At 42.4% G+C, this 23770-nt stretch overlaps 1 protein-coding gene across 2 annotated transcripts in view; it reads left to right on the forward strand.

Moving 5' to 3' along the window:
• The window catches only part of SF1 (splicing factor 1), a 92002-nt gene that overhangs the window by 18904 nt on the left and 49328 nt on the right, over positions 1–23770 (forward strand). For both annotated transcript variants that reach the window (XM_068115922.2, XM_068115924.2), the window contains exon 4: positions 19448–19600. In XM_068115922.2, the coding sequence (XP_067972023.2) occupies positions 19448–19600 (153 nt within the window). The remainder of the gene's footprint in view (positions 1–19447; positions 19601–23770) is intronic.

Genomic DNA, 23770 nt, shown 5'->3' on the forward strand with positions numbered 1-23770 from the left:
TCTTGGTTTCCATTTTGGGTTTGCTGAAAATGGAATTGTAAATTTCTGAGTTAGTGCTTTGTGATGAAAATGGATACATTTTAATTGTGATGCCATATCTGACGTGTATTTGAGACCACAAATGAAGTTTTGTTGCCACTCTTGCAAACAGCATTGCCCGTGCTCTGATCACTTTGTTTTAAGCTTTCCTTGGGCTGCCAGGATAGACGAGAGCTACGCGCACATGCACGTGAGCCATCTAATCTGTGTTCGAATCTCAGTCGAGCTATAAATTGTTATCCCCGGTGTTCCATAGGCAGGGTGATTCGTCAATGTGTTTGCTGGTCCTGGATGGATGTTTTACTGGGTGTCCTGTCTGCCGGCATTAGTTGGTCCCACTGTGCCCTTCGCAACGAATAGTTGAGCAAACGCTGCCGCCTCAGCCAAAATTCCTAATTCCGCTCTGACCTACTTAATCGAACGTCAAGTCAGGCAAACCGGTCCGTGAAAGACTTGCCGGAAACTTTACCCGGCCTACCACATGACGTGGCAATTACGGCCGTTAAAGTCTCATTATCATCCGTTTCATGCTTTGCGTTTGTTCAACTTTATCACCAAATTGTGAAAGTCATGACATGCAGCGGTTCGGGTGAATGCAGTTGTTGCAACGATGCAATTAAAATATTTACTCTGCTCGATTCTTACCCACGTTAAAGTTGCCAGACTTTAAATTTATCGGGTTATTCCAAGTCCAAAAGTGTCCTCTAGTTGCCACAGTTGGACCGACAGGGCAAGTTTGAAGTAAGTTGCTTGTCCGCAAATTACCTGAGTTTCATTGTTGCATTTGATTGGGACATTCAGAAACATTAATTATTGCTTTTTTGACTTGTGGTAAACCTCCCACTGGTATAAGGGTACACAAGAGAAAAGGGTCGCCCTTTATGCGCAGTCTCGACCTGCCGACCTCGATTCAAACTGGGTATTTTTATATGCCAAATTTTGCCAATGTACCAAATTCCACAGCAAATCCCATGAATGTAGAAAGTATGCTGAAATTTTTTCCAGTTAAAACAGCAATTCCTTTTGTGTGTGTTTTTGCGTCGTTTTTTTTCCAAGTGTTTCATCAAGACGTGATCACAACTCGCTTCCTGTTAGATTTCTTACCGTGCAAGCCAGAGGCCGAGAGTTTTATAAAACGGTATTGAAGCAAAAGAGTGTAACTGATGTGATCCAACGATGTCAACGTGTTAATGGGTATATCCGCCGGTAATAGAAACAGATAACACAAATGAGGGGTCGTTTTTCAAAAAGACTACTGGAGGTGTCACAAAGCAAGACTTGGACTTCCCTTCTGAAATTAAGTTTCCCATCAAGGTTTGACAAAGCGTTTACAAAGTCCCCATTTTTTAAATTAACTTGCATGTCTGTGTACTTAACACTGACGGTGAAGATGTTTTTTCTTGTAATGTTTTACAAGCGAAAGATCCAACACAAAATATTAAATCTTACAAAATGAAAAGCAATTCTACACATTTTAAGATCGGGTAGTCGGGAGGGGTGTTAGGCAGATATAACTGTTATCTGATGAGTACTAAAAGTAAGAACCCAACGTTTTCATTCAAAGTTTTATTCCTGAGGACTCTTCCTCCATTCGATATCCCAGGCTCATTTTACTTTATTTCTTATCCACCCTATGCCTTGAATTTTTTTTTTTTTTCACAAATTAAATTATTTAAACCATAAGAGTTTCCTTGCGCTCTTTGTATTATGTGCCCTGTGACTAGTCAGTTATTTAAATTATGAAATATATATATTTTATAAATGTATATCATCAGTATCCGCAGGCATCCTTCTCACTCAGGAAGCTGGACACTGACTGGTAGAGAAGGAATTTTGACATACGGGGTGTGTTGAAAAGTAATGCCTACTATTCTTTTTCTCCAAAATGGGTAAAGATATTTGAATGTAATATATTTATTCTCTTTATTCACCCAATCTTTATTCTCTCATGGTGCGTATTTATTTCTCAACACAATCACCAGTTGTGCACATATTTCTGCCAACGTTGAAGTAGTTTGGTGATGCCGTCATGATAGAAATGTGTGTCCTGCTGATTTAACTGGCACTTGACATCATCGCCGGAAGAAAAATGTTCTCCACGAAGGCGTTGCTCAAGTTTGAGGAAGAGATGAAAATCTTATGGAGCCAAGTCGGGGCTGGTAATCCTAGGTGGCGGTACTCCATTGGCTGTCTCTTACTCTCAGGATCGTTATGGAGCACACGACTCTCATCTCCAGTCATCTCGTCTCCAGTCAGGCATCCCAGCTCTCATCTTCATGCTTCACAGCACTGACAAAGTTGTGCTGCCTTCTGCCATCTTGACTAAAGAATCACTGTGACATCTAGTGCCAGAATCATGAAACTTCACACCCATTTTCTGGAAGAACTAATGTGTGGACAGACGATGCTTTGTTTCATTCGGACATCTTTACCTGTTTTGGAGAAAAGAATAGGAGGCATTATTTTTCAACATGCCCTCATATTTTTCTTTATTGTGCAAGTTGTAATTAAGTTGCATACAGTGTCGAGTTCAATTTGCCATCACGAGAAGAACGGGTCCTGAGTTTGGTCAAGTTTGTGTTGACAGGTTTTGAGTGCAGGGTAGTAACCGGAACAAAGTCTTGATAATGCTACTCTGGAGGAGTGCGGGAGGGCTTGTTCAGATGGATGGATCATGGAGTGTGGGTTGATTATTTGATTGTGGTGGTGGTGTTGCAAGGCAATGTTGGTTGTGTGATTGTGAATGTTTTTGTCCAAGATGTTGTGTTTAAAGATCGAAGTGGAATCTTTTAAAAGATGTTATAGGAAGTTTAGCTGAGATATTTCTGTTTAAGATGGAGTGGGTGATGGGATAAGTAGCGACATTGGTGTTCTCGTGTTCAGTCGGCATCAATGAAGTGCGTGCCTCTGATATCAAGTTGGTGTTGGAGGGGAACTCTTTTTATTTTGGCGTGGAGATGATCTACAGTCGCGTGAAAAAGTAAGTACACCCCATGTAAAGTTTTGACTTTTTCAACATATTTCAACATACAGCTATTTGATCTTCATTTCAACAATATTGAAAGATAAAGGTGATATAATATAACAAATATCATGAAACATTTACATTTTGTAGTCCATTGTATAATTTAATAAACAAATGCAAATTTCGCATGTGGAAAAAGTAAGTACACCCCATGAAATGTTTTTTAATCTTTTTAACGTGTGGACATATCAATATTTGATCTTCATTTAAACATCGGTTCTGAGGTTTGGGACATGGAATGTAGGGACAATGACAGGGAGATCAGGAGAGGTGGTGGAAGTATTGGTCAGAAGAAGAGTAGACATATGTTGTGTGCCAGAGACGAGATGGAAGGGAAGTGGTGTGAGAATGGTGAAGGGTAGGCAGGGACAGAAATACAAGTTTGTGTGGCAAGGGTGCCCGGAGGGCATGAATGGTGTTGGTGTCCTGTTTTCTGAGGAGTTTGTAGACAGTGTGGTGAGTGTGACTAGAGTGAGTGATAGGTTGATGATGGTGAAAATGATGATTGGAAAGCTCTTGGTGAACGTCATCTCGGGATATGCTCCGCAGGTTGGTCGAAGCGATGAGGAAAAGGACAAGTTCTGGTGTGCGTTAGAGAAGCTGATGGAAAGCGTGAAAGATGAGGAAGTTGTTGTGGTAGGAGGAGACCTAAATGGACATGTGGGAAGGAGTATTGATGGTTTTGAGGGAGTTCATGGGGGTTACGGATATGGTGTGGGAAATGGAGAAGGTGAAAGGATTTTGGAGTTTGCTGATGGAGCTGATTTGTTGATTTGTAATACTCAGTTCCAGAAAGAGGATAATAAGCTTGTTACATGCACGTCAGGTGGGTCGACGACAACCGTTGACTACTTGATGGTGCGTAGGCGAGATAGGGGGCACCTCCGGGACACAAAGGTGATCCCGGGGGAGGAGGCTGTTTCACAGCACCACTTGGTTGTCTGCGACGTAAGGGTGAAAGGTGCGAGGAGAGCTCGGCGGGTGAATTACCAACCGAGAATGAAGGTGTGGAGGTTGAAAGAGGTGACAGTAAGGGAGGCATTAAAAGAGAGGCTGAGTAGTGTCGAGGATGATGTGGTTGAGCTTGAAAGTGGTTGGATGTCAATGAAAGCTAGTCTGTTGGGAGCCGTTGGTGAGGTATGTGGATGGACAAAAGGACCACCGAGGCACTCGGAAACATGGTGGTGGGATGATGAAGTTGGAAAGAGCATTGACGTGAAGAGGAAGAAGTTCAAGGAGTGGTAGAAGGCGAAGGGTACGGGAGCAGAAACAGCAGAGCATGAAAGTTATAAGGCAGCCAGGAAGGCTGCAAAGAAAGAGGTAGCAAAGGCGCAGGAGGCATGTAGGAAAATGTTCGGAGAACGCTTGGATTCGGAAGAGGGTCAGAGAGCGGTATTCAGGATTGCAAAGCAGATAGCGAAAGAAAGGTGTGATGTGATGGGGGTGAGTTGCTTGAAGGATGAAGTGGGACAAATCGTTGTCGACCCAGATGGAATTAAAGGAAGATGGAAAAGATAGATGGAAATGCTGTTGAATACAGAGTATGAATGGGATGGCAACATAGAGAGTAACCCAGTTTTAGGACCGGCAGAGAAGATAACTGAGAAGGAAGTTGAGGAAGCGATAAAAGCAATGAAGGGTAGAAAAGTGGGAGGGCCGACGGGAGTTGTGGGAGATATGCTGAAGGCAGCAGGAAGTTGGGGTGTGAAGAGAATGACAGAGATCTGTAATCTGGTGGTGAAAGAAGGCCGCATTCCAGTGGATTGGGAACTGAGTACCCTCATCCCTCTATACAAGGGGAAAGGTGACCCTCTGGAGTGTGGCTCGTACCGAGCGATAAAGTTATTGGAGCATGGAATGAAGGTATTGGAAAGGGTGTTGGAGAGGACGATAAGGAAGAAAGTGAAGATCGACGAAATGCAGTTTGGATTCATGCCAGGAAGAGGAACGACAGACGCGCTTTTCATTGTGAGGCAGTTACAGGAGAAGTACATGGAGAAGAGGAAGAAGTTGTTTCTTTCGTTTGTTGATCTGGAGAAAGCATTCGATAGGGTACCACGCAAAGTATTGACATGGGCATTGAGGAAGTTAGGAGTGGAGGAATGGTTGATCAGAGTAGTGATGGCAATGTACAAAAGAGCGCGCACAGCTGTAAGGACGAAGGACGGGAACAGTGGTGAGTTTGAGGTGAAGGTGGGGGTGCATCAGGGGTCGGTACTAAGTCCACTACTATTTGTAGCTGTGATGGAGGTGCTGGCTCAGAACGTAAAGGAGGGTTTACCGTGGGAGTTGTTGTATGCAGATGATCTGGTGTTGATTGCGGAAAGTATGGATGGACTGAAGGAAAAGATGAACACGTGGAAGGAATGTATGGAGACAAAAGGTCTGAAGGTGAATATCGGAAAGACGAAGGTGATGGCAAGTGGTAAAGCATGTGGTGAGGTGGAAAGAACTGGGAAGTGGCCGTGTGCTGTGTGTAGGAAGGGTGTCGGAGTGAACTCCATTCAATGTACAATGTGCGCTGAGTGGGTTCATCAAAAATGTAGTGGTCTGAGAGGGTCATTAACCAGTGTGGCAGCTACATTCAAGTGTAAGGTGTGCACAGAGGGAGCTGCAGATGGAGGAGATGTTGATTTGGATCTTGGAGACGGCGTGAAGCTGGAAGGTGTGAAAACATTTTGCTACCTCGGAGACATGCTGAATGGAGAAGGTGGATCAGACTCGGCAACGGTTGCTCGAGTGAGATGTGCATGGAAGAAGTTTCGGGAACTGAGTGGCGTGCTGATGATGAGGGGAGTGTCGTTGAAGCTGAAGGGAAAGGTGTATGCTGCATGTGTGAGAAGTGTTATGATTTATGGGAGCAAGACATGGGTAATGAACGTAGAGCAGCAACGAAGGCTGGAAAGGGTGGAAATGCGAATGGTTCGGTGGATGTGTGAAGTATCGTTGAGAGAGAGGAAGACAAATGATGAATTGCGAAAGATGATGGGAATAGAGCCTGTGATTGATGCTGTGAAGAGGAACAGGTTGAGATGGTTTGGTCATATGTTGAGGAAGGATGAAAGTGACTGGTTGAGAAGAGTGATGGAAATGAATGTAGAAGGAAGCAGAGGACGGGGAAGACCGAGAAAGACTTGGCTAACGATGGTGGAAGAATAAATGCGGGCAAGGGGGTTAGGTTAACAAGGAGAGATGCAGAAAATAGGGCAAAATGGAGAAGATTGTCATGGAAAGCGAGCCGGAAGCAAGCTTGCCGGGAAGCAAGGCTAACCCCCGCTCTAGCAGGGAAAATGGCCTTTAAAATGCATGTTGTGTTGTATTTAAACAGTATCTTTAGATAAAGGTGATCTAATTGAACAAAAAACAATGAAAGATTGACTTTTCAATAATTTATTCAACAAAAAATTAACAGAGATGCCATTTCCTTCTGTGGAAAAAGTAAGTACACCCTTGGCTCCCATAGGTGGTATTGCCCCCTTTGGCAGAAACAACCAAGTAGGCATTTCTTATAACTGTCTACCAGTCTCTGACATCGACTGGGAGAAATTTTTGCCCACTCCTCCATGCAGAATTATTTCAGCTGTGCGATGTTTGAGGGGTTTCTTGCATGCACAGCTCGTTCCAAATCCCCCGACAACATCTCTGGGATTTAGATCTGGGCTTTGACTTGGCCATTCCAGAACCCTCATTTCTTGCTTTTCAGCCATTCCTCGATGGATCTACTGGTATGTTTAGGGTCATTGTCATGTTGCAAGGTCCACCTTCGGTTGACCTTCAACTTTCCGACAGATTGCCTCATATTATCCTCAAGCACCCTCTGGTGCAATGAAGAATTCATAGTGGATTCTATGATGGGTAGCTGCCCAGGCCCTGATGCAGCAAAGCCGCCCCAAACCATAATATTTCCACCACCATGCTTTACAGTTGGTATCAGGTTCTTGTGGTCAAATGCTGTCTTTGGTTTTCGCCAAACATGTCTTCTGGTACTGTGGCCAAATAGCTTTACCTTTGACTCGTCTGTTCAGAGCACATTGTTCCAGAAGTGCTGGTCTTTGCCTCGGTGTTCATTGGCAAACTTTAGTCTCGCCCTGATGTTCTTTCTGGACAGCAAAGGTTTCCTCCTGGCACACCTCCCACGTAGATCAAATTTGTGCAGCCTCTTTCTAATGGTAGACTCGTGCACTTTGACATCAACAGTGGCAAGAGCTACCTGTAGGTCCCGTGATGACATTCTGGGGCTCTTCGAGACTTCTTTCAGCATATTGCGGTCTGCTCTCGGGCTGAACTTGCTGGGGCGGCCTGGCCTGAACAAGTTGGCTGTTGTTTGGAATCTTCTCCACTTGTAGATGATCTTCCGGACAGTCGAATGATTGATTTCAAATTGTTTGGAGATCTTTTTAAATCCCTTCCCAGACTCGTAGGCATCTATAACCTTCTTTCTGAAGGCCTCAGAGAGCTCTTTTGATCTAGGCATGGTGACGCCGCACATTTAAATTATACAATGGACTACAAAATGTAAATGTTTCATGATATTTGTTATATTATATCACCTTTATCTATCAATATTGTTGAAATGAAGATCAAATAGCTGTATGTTGAAATATGTTGAAAAAGTCAAAACTTTACATGGGGTGTACTTACTTTTTCACGTGACTGTATGTCGTTGAGTGGGGTTCAGTTTATGAACATTGTGGGTGCTGTGTTTTGTATTATTTGGAGTTTTAATGCATTCGTTTTGGATATGGTGGGTGTCCAAGTGTCCAACTTGGGCTAGAATATTTAATAGTTTGGATTATCTGTTTGTAAATTGTGGTTAGGGATTATTTTTGTTGACCAAACTTAGTATTGGTTAATGCTTTTAGTGTGTGGAGTTTATGGTCGACTTTCGTGAGAGTTTGTTGAAGGTCTTTTGGTGAAGCCAAAGGTCATGTGTGCGTCAAGTGTGATTTTTTTTTTTTTTTTTTTTGTTTTTTTTTTTTTGTATACAAGATCGAGGCTCGTGAAAGAGCGAACATTAATCACACAGAAAGACAAACCGACACATAAAACTATAACATAGGGAGCGGTAGACAAGATGGGGAGAGAGGGGGAAGGACACAAACACAACATTTGAGAGCAGGGACCGAGAGACATGGAGACATCGAGAGATCTGAGAGAGGGCGAGGGCTTTGGGGGGGGGGGGGGGCGTGGGAAGGGGGCAGTGGGAGAGGTATAAAACATATGGACACTGCCAGGACTTCCAGGAAAGAAGTTGGAATTTCAAACAAGGTGGATCTGGGGTGAATTAGCGGGGGTAGAAAAGATCAAGGTTTTGGATGGGGGAAGATAAGAGATGGTGGTGAACATCTGTTTTAAATGTAAATTGTTCCAACTGTTTTAGGGTTTTTTGTGGCATTTAGGTGGTGGTATTTGTTAGGTGGTTGTATTTGAATTTGCCTTTGTCTGGGGCTTTAGAGTGGTTGGTGATTTAGTTGGCAATATGTTGATTCTGTTAAATGCGAACCAGTGTTGGGATTGTGCTTTTTTTATGTCTCTGCTGACGAAGTCACCGGAGTCATTTTGTTTTCCGGGTTGTCTGTCCGTCCGTCCATCCGTGATAGGTTTTCGTTGATGGGATAACTTAAGAACAGCTGAAGGGATCCAAGTTAAACTTGGTGCAGGTATGTATAATGATGTAACGATGAACTGATTAGATTATGGGTCAAGAGGTCAAAGGTCAGATGTCCCGTTAAGTAAAAATTCTGTTCCCAAGCTAACTTGTGAAATGTGAACCAGTGATGGGATTTTGACCAAACTTGGAATAAGTATATATTATGATGCAAAGATGAATTGATTCGATTTTGGCATCGAGGTCAAAGGGCAGAGGTCGTGCCATGTAAAAACATGATGCTTGAGAACAGCTGAAGGGATTTAAATCAAACTTGGTACAAGTATTATAATGATGTAATAATGTGGGCGGAGGCATATGGGTCGACATCGAAGAGTGCCGTTCTACATTTTCTTTTTTTGTATGCATAGTTGAGACTCATGTAAGAGCTAGTACATTTAACTAATCAGGACCAAACGTAACAAAAGGAACAGCAGAGTAACATGGGGAAATGCGAACAGCAGGACCAAGGGAAATGGACAAACAAGGGATGAGTGTAATGATGAGGGGTTGGGGAGAGCGTAAGCGGTGGACATATTTGGGTGTTATGGATGGACTTGGGTGAAACTTGATGGACAGGTTTGGTGTGTGACTAGGACGAATTGATTCAATTTTGGTGAAGGTCCAGGTCCTGATATTAGAATTTTTTTAATATTCCAAATTATTCAAGGTTGGAGAGTGGAGAAAGAAAGTTGGCTGAGGACAGGAGAGTGGAGTAGGATCGTGGTCAAGGCAGGGCAGAAGCTTGGTTCCATTGGACATCACCCCTTACAAAGGGAAGAGGCGAAAAAGATTCTTCACCATTGAGAAATGGGCCATAAAATGATATCTAGTTGATATTTCTCGAAGTTTTGGTCGGGTTATGACAAACGTTGGTGGATGGGTTGGGTAGGTGACAAGAACAAGCTGATTAGATTTTGGTTCAGGCCCGGATCCAGATCCAGCCTATCAGTGGGATACAAAACGTAAAGCATTCAGCCTGGCGGAGTTATGCTCTCTACCGAGTGCCATTCTACTTTTTACATGTTGTGGAACATGTAAAAATAATTGCTCATTACAGAGATTCTGTGTGATTATATAGTTTGACCTGAGCAAGTTATTTAAGAAGTGATGTTTATGCTGGTCAACACACACTGAGTAAACCAAGATGGTGGCAAACATGGTGATGGCGTAATTTTTATTTTGCTTTTATTTCTTTTTTGAAAGAAGACATCAAACCAGCTGAAATTTGCAGGAGACTGCACAATTTGACGAGGTATATATTTCACTTCTAGTTGTATATTTAAATGGTGCAGTTTGTTCAAAATTGGCTTTTAATTCAGAAGTGGTCTGAGTATTCTCTCATACAGCCGACTGCTATCACTCAGACATTAATTGGATGCCGCATTTATGAATGGCGCTTAGCGGGTGTCTTGCTAACACACATCTAACCCTTCAACATTGACAAAAACATCGTTGTACGCGCACAGCTACTCGCCCATTTAAATAGCAATTTATGAAGGGAGATAAACAGCTGATTAGTTGTGCACGCCGAAATAGCCGATTGGCCTGTGAGACATTGCCCATATCTCCAACATCCAATTGAAATGACTAGCAACGGTACCCGTCCTATGGGTGGGGCTTCAATTGGGAGGCCCAAATGAAAAGGCAAAATATCAGAAATTGAAGGCTTTGTTTATTTTAAACGATTCATATAAACATCCGTTAAATCATATCACACGCAAATCATCAAAATCTAAACAGTACATGGTGCCCATTTTGAAAAAAGATTGAATTCTGCAAAACGGAAGCTGCCGCTACACGTCTTTCTCAGTCGCACGTTTGTGTGAAGAATGCATGCCGAATCTAACACGGAAACGGCCGCTACACCTGTTTCTCAGTCGCTTTGCACACGCTGCCGTGTTTTTTTCGGAGCCGCACGTTTATATAGGAAGAGTTCGTCAGGAGTCTATCTACTCTCTCCTGGTACGTAGAATTTCAACAAAAACCACATCGCTGTTCATATCGGTAAATATTATTCCATCGTGTTTGGGAAAATTGGAAAACTTGGAAAATTTGAAAAACAATATAGCCTATTTTACTCCAGGGGGTCCCAGGATTACCCACCCAAAATATCGTTGCGATCGGTTGAGCCGTTTTTGCGGTACCTACGAAAGGACAGACATTTGGTGAATTGTAGTAAGATGCACTTGCATAGAATCTCTCAGCACCATGGACAATTGCTTGAGGGTATTCTGCGCATTGCTCCTCATCGTGGGTTGATCCAGGTCATCTTGCACTAGATTCAGCAGCCAACAAAATGATTCCTCCGAGTGTCTCTGACGCCAGACAAATTTGATAGTTATACTTCTCAAATCTCCATAGGATTGCATCTAACTAACCTCGAAGATTCTCTATGCAAGTCGGTGAACCACCCTATTCCTATCCTCTTCTGCCTCATGTTGAGCTGATTTAAACAAACGTCACATGTAAAAACGACCAATTATAAGCCATGCAATGCTTGCTTCAAGGCCTTAGACACACTCTTAAACATCCCCTCGCAGTCTTGTAAAAGTTTTGTTATTTAAACGCTTGTGGTTAGGTTTTCATCACGCATTAGATTGCACATCACGCACATCACGCACATCAATCGCTCTTCGGTGATTGGCGACTATCTTTGATTGGGAGATCATTGCACGATTAGCAATTCTATATGCGTCTAACTCTTAAACGCCTTTCGTAAATTTGTCCCTTTCTGTTTTGAGCAGCTAATTTTGTATAATCTCAGGAGAACTATGCTTGGAAATTGCAGAAGTTATAATGCCGTGTTTGAAGTTCTTATTTGAAGTTTCACAATGCTAATGTAGAGTGGGTAGTACGTACCAAAGGACCTTGTGTTTGACCAATGTGGCCATTTTAACAGCTGTCGAACACTTCCAGATAGAGAGAGCTAATTTGTTGGTGGTTTGTCACACTTGATGAGACTTGGGTCTGTCATTCCATACCAGAGTTGAAGCATGCCAGCATGACATTGGAGACATTGTTGGTCCCGACCACAGAAAAATTATTAAATTCTGCCAATAGTCAGAAAGCATATAGCAGGAGTTTTGGAAGTAAACAGCTCATATCATGTGGAATTTGTTGAATGTGGTTCAAGTGTCTCCTACTAAGCAACGAAGTGAGATGAGCAATGTGCCAATGACGCTAAGTTATGCTGTCTCAAGGTGTTTCTCTATTGCACATTACATAAGCAGTAAATGTGACCACTACGACTCCAGCAGGTCTTGTTGCTTTTTATATTTTGCTGCCCTTGTTGAACCAGATTTGAAACGTAACAGGAAATGTCAGATTCCTTTGAATCGATCATTAGTCTGGGTTTACAGCTGAGACCACTGCAATGTTTTGCCTGGATCATGAGAGATATTTCACAGGAAGCACACAATATTTGAATTGCGTACACGTTTGACAGTACCGCAGACTGCTATTCATTCGATCGATCACAAAATTGCTCTCTGTTCCATTTGTTCTGGATTTTGCATCATTTAACCTTTTAATGAGAACATTGCTGACTCTTTCCAGAGTGATGAAGATATCTGACATCGGGCATTGGAGACATTGTTGTCTCCATTGGAGTGGAGACATTAACCTAACTATTTATGCATCGGCCTACGTCTCCAAGGATTAGCTTTTCCATGTTCATTATAATTTATGACTTGAGTGTGTCGTTTCTGCAAGGCTGTCTATATTTGCTGATTAAAATAAAATGTGGTTGGTGGCGTTGACGTCAGACATGGCATCACTTTTAAAATTTATCTACACTTTGCTTTATGTCTAGCAAATAGTAATCCTGTCATCTCGTCAAATTTGACCTTACTTGGGAAGGTGAAATCAATGTTTAACACAATAAAATTAACCTAACCAGGTCATTCTGCAGAGCGTGTCAAAAGGAAGGCTCTTCAGGTGTACATGTGGACGCAGCATTTAGGACTCGACATCTGTTGAAATCTCCCAAAACATTTTCATCTTTGCGCGATTTCTTTTTTTGTAAGACAGGACAAGTGCTGGTGTGGTTTCATTCAAAGTAGCTGCCAACAGTTCCCTGGTGATAGGTCCACTGCTAATGGATAACCTTGGTTTTTCTCTGTCGGCTTGATTCTAACGTCGTCACAACAGGTTGACAGAGAGAGAATGTGGCGTGCGGGGTGCCCACAATCACCCTTTTCCCTGCTAACCCTAATTTGACTGTCACGAACAGCTCCGACTTTTGAAAGAAAAGTTCATGTGCTCTGCTTCTGGATTTCTTGTGCTTTGACATCTTGATGGTCTACATTCAATGGAAAGAGACATGAATGAACAAATCAAAAACATTTCCCCATTTTGTTTTCTGCACTCTTGTGCTTTTTATTTTTCCCTTTTTTATTTTTTTATTTCCCACACAAAATCTCTCATCATCACCTTGTTTTCCCGTTTTTTAATCGCTTTGACTAACCAAAGGCAAAAGTGATGGTTACTCGATTTGCAGCCTCGCCTGATGCAGTCATGGAGGTTGTAGTGCAGTAAGGTCCAAAGGTGCGGTTGAGAGGTTTGACGTGGATATGCAAGGCATCATCATAGCTCTACAAGGCATCATCTACCTGTATATTGTTCTCTAGTCAGTGAACTTAACGAATTTTTTTTTTTGTTTTTTTGCCGTTTATAGGGAGTCACAAAGTTGGTGTTTGTAGACTGGTGCTGAGGGAAAATGATCCGGCAGCTAGGCATTGAGGGAACAGTAATTTGAGCACATTACGAGCGAGCATTGTGACCGAGGGGAGGTGGGTAAGGGGAGAGTCAAATTTTCTCCCTCCCTCTTCTGAAAGTGATTTTTTTTTTTGTGGGGGAGAAGGAGGGAGGTGGGTTGTGCTGAAATAATTTGGAAAATTACGTCTTCCAAACATATCTAATTTGATTTGTTTGCTTCAAAAAGGAGACCGAAAAACAACAACAACCACAGTTCCCGAAAAAGGCCAACCCCCGCTTGCGGGGAAAAATGGCCTCTAAAGGTGTTTTTTTTTTTTTGTTTTTTTTTTTTGACAAACACTGCCATTGTTTGTATTTGATTATAATTAGCTGTGTGATCAATTTTGGGACATGAATTGGGAATTGGGATTTTGAGCGTGGCGGTAGTTGCTGTAAACATCATGTAATCTAAAGGCCTGACAGAAGGAAATCTACTGGGATTACTTGAATGTTTTTTTTTTGCAGTGTCAAATACACATGAAGCACAGTTTCTGTAATGTTGACAAAGTTGTCCGGGTGAGAAATGCTCAAGGTTTGTTCATTTTTGAAGCATCAGCTTTTGGTTGCTGATTTAATAGTGGGACATCCTGGTGTCCTGACTTGAACTACCACGAGCATTTAAACGGTGTGTGTAAACTGTTGCGCCAATTAACTTGGGTAAATGTATTTCTGCCGTATGTGCAGAAACCCCCGCTCTCGCAGGGAAAATGGCCTTAAAATGCATGTTGTTTGTTTGTTTGTGCAGATGTTTCAGATTTTGTCAAAGTTCTGGTAAATTTTCAGTTTTGTTCCAAATTGGTGTGTATTTAACCAGGGTGTGGGAGGAGGGGTTTTCTCTCTCCTCCTTTACTTCCTTACCTCTTCCTTTCCCATGTTCTTACGTCTGATGAAAAGCCTGGCAGCTGGTGATCTATCCCTGTTGATCAGTGCATTGCCGACAGTTTTTGCCTTGATTTCTTTTTACAGCATTTTCACCTTTGCTTTGGATTTTTTTTCTTAACTGAGGAGCAATGAACCTTTTGCCTCACCTCATTTCCACAAGCCTCAATTTTGTAGAGAATTTTTTTAAGAGGTCCATGTTTTTTGTGGGAGAGGGAAGGGGTTTACGTGCATCAATTCAAAATAATCATTGGAATGTTGCTTCCCACTTTGCTGTGGATCACGGTCCCTTTGCATGCCAGAATATCTACCAATTGGAGAAATGTAGTTGATGGGACTGCAGCACAATCTGATTCTTTGCTTTACTTTAAAGGTAAAAGCACAAATTGGCTGACTGTTTTTGAAGATACTATGGCAATAAAATGTAGCAAAATAGACTGAGTTTGAGCATAAGCCTTCTCACCAAGTAAAACACACTAAAAACATGGTATAAAGCCAGCCAGGAATATATGGTATGGTAGACACCCTCTCAATCCGCAAAAAAGTGTTGCGCATGGACATGGCTCCTTTAAAATAATATTATTATATACAATATTATATATATATATATATATTTTTGATTAACAATAAATAAAATATGTGCATACATACATTCATGTATGTATGTATACAGTATAGCACTTTTTTTTTGATGCCTCCACCGACAAAGTCGCAGGAGACATGCTTTCGGGCTGTCCGTCTGTGCTAGGTTTTCATTACTGCAATAATTTGAGAACGGTTGAAGAGATCTTAGTCAAACTTGGTGCAGGTATGTATAACAAGGTAAAGATGAACTGATTAGATTGTGGGGTCAAGAGGACAAAGGGCAGAGGTCATGTTGAGTTACAATTATTTTGCTACCGCGATAACTTAACGGCTGAAGGGATACAAGATAAACTTGGTACGTGTATGTAAAATGATGTAAAGATGAAGTGATTAGGTTTTAGGCTCAAGAGGTCAAAGGTCATGTTCGGTAAAAACTATGTTACCGGGCCAACTTGTGAACCAGTGATGGGAATTTTAACAAACTTGGTACAAGTACATATGATGCAAAGATGCTGATTGGATTATGGCATCAAGAGATCAAAGGTCCGAGGTCATGTCAGGTAAAAAAAAAAGTGATAACTTTAGAACAGCTGAATGGATTTAAATCAAACTTGGTGCAAGTGTTATCATGATGTAAACATGAATTGAGATTTTGGGATCAAGAGGTCAAGGGTCATGTTGAGTATAAATTTTTGCGTTACCACGATAACCTAAGGACGGAAGAAGGGATCCAAGTCAAACGTGGTACAAGTGTGTATAATGATGTAATAATGTGGGCAGAGGCATATCGGTTGACGTCGAAGAGTGCCGTTCTAGTCTTTTTCTTTTTTTATTACCCACCATGAGCCAAATATAGTGGTATTGTCGGCTTCTTGTAAACTCGTGAAAATGAAAAGGCACAAGTAATTCATATGTACTTACTAATTGGTTGAGCTCATTTATATCAAACCTTTACCGAACATAATGTATGCAATATACTATGCAAACAAAGTTGAAGATAATAACACAACTATTGTGATCCTGCACACCACACTACTACTTATTTTCAATGCATCAGGACATTTCAAGATGTGATGAACCCCACTTCTCCCTCATTGAAGAGCTGGTTTAAAAAAAAAAAAAAAACTGCCATCTCTTGCACTTCTCTGGCATTTCTGCCTAGTGGTGGCGAACATTGTGGGTATGCACTCTAATCTGGGGGGAGGGGTGGGGGCGATCAAATATTTTATGGACAAGTGTGGAATCAATCTCTTAATTTTCACTTTACATCTGAATACACGTTTGACATGTTCACTTCCTCTTGTGCTTTGCCTAGCCCTATTTTCTTCCACAAGGTTAATTATCAAGGTTTGGGAGGGGTGTGGGGGAGGTTGGGTCGGGGGGTGAGGGGGGGCTGCTGGGAGAGCAGGGGGAAAGACGTCATAAAACATTTCTGGTATTGTAAAATCTGTACAATGAATGGCAGGGCAGAAAGGAATGGTTGTTTCAGTAAAAATTTACAATACTTTTCAATTATGAATTTGATTATTTTAATTTTGATTAGTCAAATATTTTGTTTTCCCATCAGGTTATTTTCAGTTTTAAGATCCTCATAAAGATTGCTTGGATGTGGGCCTTCCAGGGGGGTTGCAGGAACAAAATGAAATGGTCCATGCATGCCAAAAAAGGGTTCAATCTCGTTTGGATAACTTTTTTTAACGTCACATCGACCTTTGCAATAGTGACTGTACCCTTTCGTCACATCGAAAGGTTACGTTCTCAGGAGAACATCTAATGTACAAAGGAATGTTGCCTATTTAAACGTTATCAGACTTAGTCTGTTTGCAAATATATGTGAGTGTTCTTAAAAAGATAATTGACCTAAAGTGCTCGCTTCCATTTGTAGCTCAGATCTCGCCTTCCCAAATATATTTCCATTGTCCTCTGGCAATGTAGCGAGTGAAATTGTGTAAGTTAATGACATGGACTGTCATCATTCTTGGTTGAATGAGACATGTCAGTAGGATTTCTTTTCTCCATACACTCCACACCATAAAAAAGTGAACATGCACTTATTGAAGGACTGTTCCAGCTTTCCTTCCAAGTGCCTTTTGACACGAGGGATGTACAGAACACCTGATTGCACTTGTTGTCTCCTGCAATAATTGTCCAGCATGTGCAATTCATATATTACACCCTTGGGTTTTTGGAGGTGACACGATGCATTCTGAGCAAATACGAATCTTTCCAAGACACCAGCGTATAGATCCTCCAAAAAAACGAAACACTGATTTCATTCTTTAACAATCCGTTAAAGTGTCACGTATGTTAGAAAATTAAAGCAATCTAATCACATCTTCAAGCAGGGTCTTCCATGAGCCATGTTGCAAGCCGCTTTAACTTGAGGACAGGAACTGTTTATAACCTCCAGAAGGTGTTAAGCCATTGGATCAACAAGAGACATACCAAGAAGTGGATGTCCCAATATATCTGTCAACGCCGCCTTGAGGCGACTCCATGATTCAGGGATCCGTGCTCGTCCTGTTCAACATCCATAACTTACACCGTGACACTTCCAAGGAAGCTTGCAGTGATCAAAAGAGCATGTCCAATGGACACAGAGGCAATGGACAATTTGTATGTTTGGATTTAAGTCCAATTGAACATCTCTGGGATATCATCGATCATTGCGTTTGAACCTTGCCAAGGCAATGACATAGCTCGATGAGTTGGAAGAGGAGCTGATACGGACATGGAATGCCTCTCTCAGATTTGAGTGCTCGTACGTTCAATGAGATGAAGGTGCAATGCATTGATTGCTGCCAGAGGTGAACGAACAAACCTGGTATTGAGATTGTTACTTTCATGTCAGATCCCTATGTAAAAACATTTGCTACAACGCAGCACTACGTGATTAGGTCATATTCAAATGGACATGTTAATTCTTTCTCATTTATCTCTGTCAGAGGTCATCTGTGGCTAGTGATGTCATGTAAATAAATTGCATCAACAATGATGTGTTCATCATTGGGCATGGGGGGGGGGGGGGGGTGCATGGCAGCCTGGGGAGGATGAAGAACATAGATGCTCAGCGGCAATCACAAATTATAATAAACAAATTACCCACAACACGCCCTGGAACTACGATGGCCTTAACAAATATGCTTCATCTCTTTCATTCGTGGAAACCAGTGACAGGAGATGATGAGACAAAGATAAACCTGATCTACTCAGCAATGCTTCATGCATGCGATGTGGGTCCTTGTTTGGGAAGCATGGACTGGTGGATGGTCTTCACTGCATCTTCTGTCCTTCCCTTGCCACATTCACAGCGCACAAGCTCTTCAATGAACCACAACTTGTGCTATGAAGCCAAATCATGAACCACCGAGCACCACAGAAACCACAAAGGACCAGGCAGGAACCAACAACTAACCACACATGTGGTGTGCTCCCTTTATAAAGTCCCGTAGGGCCCATCAGACCATCCGTGACCCCACAATTGCACCTGTTGGCTGCGCTGATTAGCTGTGAATTGGAGAAGAAACTCCATTTGAGGACAGATAACAATGAGGCAGGTTCAAGAATGTTGGGAGGAGTGAAAGGCGGGGTGTATATGCAGACACTGGTGCGGAGGAGATGGGATCTTTTTAAACACGTGCTTGACATGTTTTATCATTTAGGAGAATTACACCACACTTACTCTAACATGTGATTTGACATAACCATTCTAATCTCCCCCATTTTATCCCCTAGACTTAATCTGTAACAATATATTTTCCTCCAAACGTTTTCACTTCGATTTCTTTTTGACAACATTGTCAATGTTTTGTTTATTTAGATTTAATTACAATTAACTGTGCGATAAATTTCGGGGCATTAGTTGTGCGCATTTATTTTGGGCACAGTGTTGGTTGCTGCCGCCAACATGTAATCTAAAGGCCTGGCTACCCTAGATTAAGAGCACAGTCATTTGTGCCACATTGCTATAAACCTATGTTAATTACAATTAAATATTTTTGAATTATAACTACCAGCATGACCCCTCATTAGATGGTGCCTCCTAAATTTGAGCTGGGCCCTAATTAAAGTCGTATATAAATTGTAAAGAAATGTATGTATACAAGTGCAAACAATACAAAATACTGTATTTTGGGGCTAGAGTTTGGTGTGTGCCAATGCCCAGATGCCAATAGTAACAAATGTCTGACAAGTATTTCAAAACCTACAAAATGCTCTGGTAAAATAGCAACCTAATCATAATGGCTAATGATGTAGACAAAGTAGGTATGACTAAATTGAAATCTATGGGGAAGTTGGCAGCAAATTAACATGTTTTGATTGGGGGATTTCTATTTAATACGGTTAGGTGTAACAAGGTATCTAATTAGCCAGTACATTGTACTGGGAAATTGTAGGTAATGCAACAGTAAGCCCAGGAAATGCTACGGCAGAAGTAGAGAACACTTTGGATCAAAAGCACGCATGTCAGCACTTTAGAGCAAAAGGAAATTCTGTTCTACAATCTGTTCCAGGTCTCCATCTCCAGAGCCAATCTACAACAGCGATGGCAAAAGGTTGAACACGCGTGACTTCCGCATGCGCAAGAAGCTTGAAGACGAGCGACACAGCCTTATTCAAGAAATGCTTCGGCTTAATACGGATTACAAACCCCCAGGGGACTACAAGTGAGCGTGGTGTCTGTCGCTTACACTGTGTGTTTGTGTGGCGGGAAATGTGTTGGTTCATTACTATTGTTTCTTCCTATGATTTTGGCATGTCTTATCCAAGATGAAAAGTCTAAATGTAAGTTGAGCCGTGTTCGTGTTTTCAGATTCGGACCCTTTTTTGCACATTTGTTCCTGCACATGTATGAGTGATTGATTCCAGAACATGTGCAGGAATAAACTAGCAACTGCAAGAAGGTGTGGAAACATTTTACTGGCAATTATTGATAGGTTTGTGTTTGATCAGCATCATGGTGATATACTATATATCCAAAATAACTCAAATTCAACAAGACCGATAGTCTAACAACGGCGTAGCCGGACTTTGCTTGTTTGATATTGTAGTTGAAGAGGATAGTATGACAAGTTAGTCATGTGAAAAAGTAAGTACACCCCATGTAAAGTTTTGACTTTTTCAACATATTTCAACATACACCTATTTGATCTTCATATCAACGATATTGATAGATAAAGGTGATGTAATACAACAAATATCATGAAACATTTACATTTTGTAGTCCAGTTTTGTAGCCAGGAAGGCTGCAAAGAAAGAGGTAGCAAAGGCGCAGGAGGCATGTAGGAAAATGTTCGGAGAACGCTTGGATTCGGAAGAGGGTCAGAAAGCAGTATTCAGGATTGCAAAGCAGATAGCGAAAGAGAGGTGTGATGTGATGGGGGTGAGTTGCTTGAAGGATGAAGTGGGACAAATCGTTGTCGACCCAGATGGAATTAAAGGAAGATGGAAAAGATATATGGAAATGCTGTTGAACACAGAGAATGAATGGGATGGCAACATAGAGAGTAACCCAGTTTTAGGACCGGCAGAGAAGATAACTGAGAAGGAAGTTGAGGAAGCGATAAAAGCAATGAAGAGTGGAAAAGCACTCACCGCAGGCAGGTAGGTGGTCTTTCTGTCTTCTACCGACTCCTCTCCGGCCTTGCACCCCCAGCTCTCTCTGTGCTCTGTCCCCCAAATATTCCTACAGGTCGCACAAGATCTGCCAGCAACCCTCTGATGGTTAAACTGCCGAAATCTCGGCTCTCCGCTCACCTTCACTCTTTCATTCCTCTTTTCTCCCGCCTCTGGAACAAACTCCCTCACTCCCTTCAATCCCACTCCTCCCTCCAGGTCTTTAAAACAGCTGTTCACCACCATCTCTTATCTTCCCCCATCCAAAACCTTGATCTTTTCTACCCCCGCTAATTCACCCCAGATCCACCTTGTTTGAAATTCCAACTTCTTTCCTGGAAGTCCTGGCAGTGTCCATATGTTTTATACCTCTCCCACTGCCCCCTTCCCACGGCCCCCCCCCCCCAAAGCCCTCACCCTCTCTCAGATCTCTCGATGTCTCCATGTCTCTCGGTCCCTGCTCTCAAATGTTGTGTTTGTGTCCTTCCCCCTCTCTCCCCATCTTGTCTACCGCTCCCTATGTTATGTTTTATGTGTCGGTTTGTCTTTCTGTGTGTTCATGTGATTAATGTTCGCTCTTTCACGAGCCTCGATATTGTATACAAAAAAAAAAAAAAAAAAAAAAAAAAAAAAAAAAAAAAAGAAGGCGGGAGGGCCGACGGGAGTTGTGGGAGATATGTTGAAGGCAGCAGGAAGTTGGGGTGTGAAGAGAATGACAGAGATCTGTAATCTGGTGGTGAAAGAAGGCCGCATTCCAGTGGATTGGGAACTGAGTACCCTCGTCCCTCTATACAAGGGGAAAGGTGACCCTCTGGAGTGTGGCTCGTACCGAGCGATAAAGTTATTGGAGCATGGAATGAAGGTATTGGAAAGGGTGTTGGAGAGGAGGATAAGGAAGAAAGTGAAGATCGACGAAATGCAGTTTGGATTTATGCCAGGAAGAGGAACGACAGATGCGCTTTTCATTGTGAGGCAGTTGCAGGAGAAGTACATGGATAAGAGGAAGAAGTTGTTTTTTGGGGTTTGTTGATCTGGAGAAAGCATTCGATAGGGTTCCACGCAAAGTATTGACATGGGCATTGAGGAAGTTAGGAGTGGAGGAATGGTTGATCAGAGTAGTGATGGCAATGTACAAAAGAGCACGCACAGCTGTAAGGACGAAGGACGGGAACAGTGGTGAGTTTGAGGTGAAGGTGGGAGTGCATCAGGGGTCGGTACTAAGTCCACTACTATTTGTAGCTGTGATGGAGGTGCTGGCTCAGACCGTAAAGGAGGGTTTACCGTGGGAGTTGTTGTATGCAGATGATCTGGTGTTGATTGCGGAAAGTATGGATGGACTGAAGGAAAAGATGAACAAGTGGAAGGAATGTATGGAGACAAAAGGTCTGAAGGTGAATATCGGAAAGACAAAGGTGATGGCAAGTGGTAAAGCATGTGGTGAGGTGGAAAGAACTGGGAAGTGGCCGTGTGCTGTGTGCAGGAAGGGTGTCGGAGTGAACTCCATTCAATGTACAATGTGTGCTGAGTGGGTTCATCAAAAATGTAGTGGTCTGAGACGGTCATTAACCAGTGTGGCAGCTACATTCAAATGTAAGGTGTGCACAGAGGGAGCTGCAGATGGAGGAAATGTTGAGTTGGATCTTGGAGACGGCTGGAAGGTGTGAAAACATTTTGCTACCTCGGAGACATGCTGAATGGAGAAGGTGGATCAGACTCGGCAACGGTTGCTCGAGTGAGATGTGCATGGAAGAAGTTTCGGGAACTGAGTGGCGTGCTGATGAGGAGGAGAGTGTCGCTGAAGCTGAAGGGAAAGGTGTATGCTGCATGTGTGAGAAGTGTTATGATTTATGGGAGCGAGACATGGGTAATGAACGTAGAGCAGCAACGAAGGCTGGAAAGGGTGGAAATGCGAATGGTTCGATGGATGTGCGGAGTATCGTTGAGAGAGAGGAAGACAAATGATGAATTGCGAAAGATGATGGGAATATTGCCTGTGATTGATGCTGTGAAGAGGAACAGGTTGAGATGGTTTGGTCATGTATTGAGGAAGGATGAAAGTGACTGGTTGAGAAGAGTGATGGAAGTTAATGTAGAAGGAAGTAGAGGACGGGGAAGACCGAGAAAGACATGGCTAAAGATGGTGGAAGAAGAAATGCGGCAAGGGGGTTAACAAGGAGAGATGCAGAAAATAGGGCAAAATGGAGAAGATTGTCATGGGGACCGCAAGGCTAACCCCCGCTCTAGCAGGGAACATGGCCTTAAAATGCATGTTGTTGTTGTTGTTGTATTTACATTTTGTAGTCCATTGTATAATTTAAATAAACATAAATGCAAATTTCACATGTGGAAAAAGTAAGTACACCCCTACATTTATCACTACTTCAAATACCTAAAATTAGAATCAGGTGCACCAGCTCAGGTGCAAATGATTAGAACATCGTTTGAGAGGATCTTGGAGGAACCTGTCTTATTTAAACCTCAGAAATTTAGTTTGGTTTGCTCTTTGTTGTTGAAGTGTGCGGCGTCACCATGCCGAGATCAAAAGAGGTTGTTGAAGTGTGCGGCGTCACCATGCCGAGATCAAAAGAGCTCTCTGAGGCCTTCAGAAAGAAGGTTACAGATGCCTACGAGTCTGGGAAGAGATTTAAAAAGATCTCCAAACAATTTGAAATCAATAATTCGACTGTCCGGAAGATCATCTACAAGTGGAGAAGATTCCAAACAACTGCCAACTTGTTCGGGCCAGGCCACCCCAGCAAGTTCAGCCCGAGAGCAGACCGCAAGATGCTGAAAGAAGTCTCTAACAACCCCAGATTGTCATCACGGGACCTCCAGGTAGCTCTTGCCACTGTTGATGTCAAAGTGCACGAGTCTACCATGAGAAAGAGGCTGCACAAATTTGATTTACATGGGAGGTGTGCCAGGAGGAAACCTTTGCTGTCCAGAAAGAACATCATGGCAAGACTAAAGTTTGCCAATGAACACCTAGGCAAAGACCAGCACTTCTGGAACAATGTGCTCTGGACAGATGAGTCAAAGGTGGAGCTATTTGGCCACAGTACCAGAAGACATGTTTGGCGAAATCCAAAGACAGCATTTGACCACAAGAACCTGATACCCAAATGTAAAGCTTGGTGGTGGAAATATTATGGTTTTGGGGCAGCTTTGCTGCATCAGGGCCTGGGCAGCTCACCATCATAGAATCCACTATGAATTCTTCA

This window comes from Myxine glutinosa, chromosome 5 (genome assembly GCF_964187855.1).
Source record: "Myxine glutinosa chromosome 5, kmMyxGlut1.1, whole genome shotgun sequence".
Classification (NCBI taxonomy): domain Eukaryota; kingdom Metazoa; phylum Chordata; class Myxini; order Myxiniformes; family Myxinidae; genus Myxine; species Myxine glutinosa.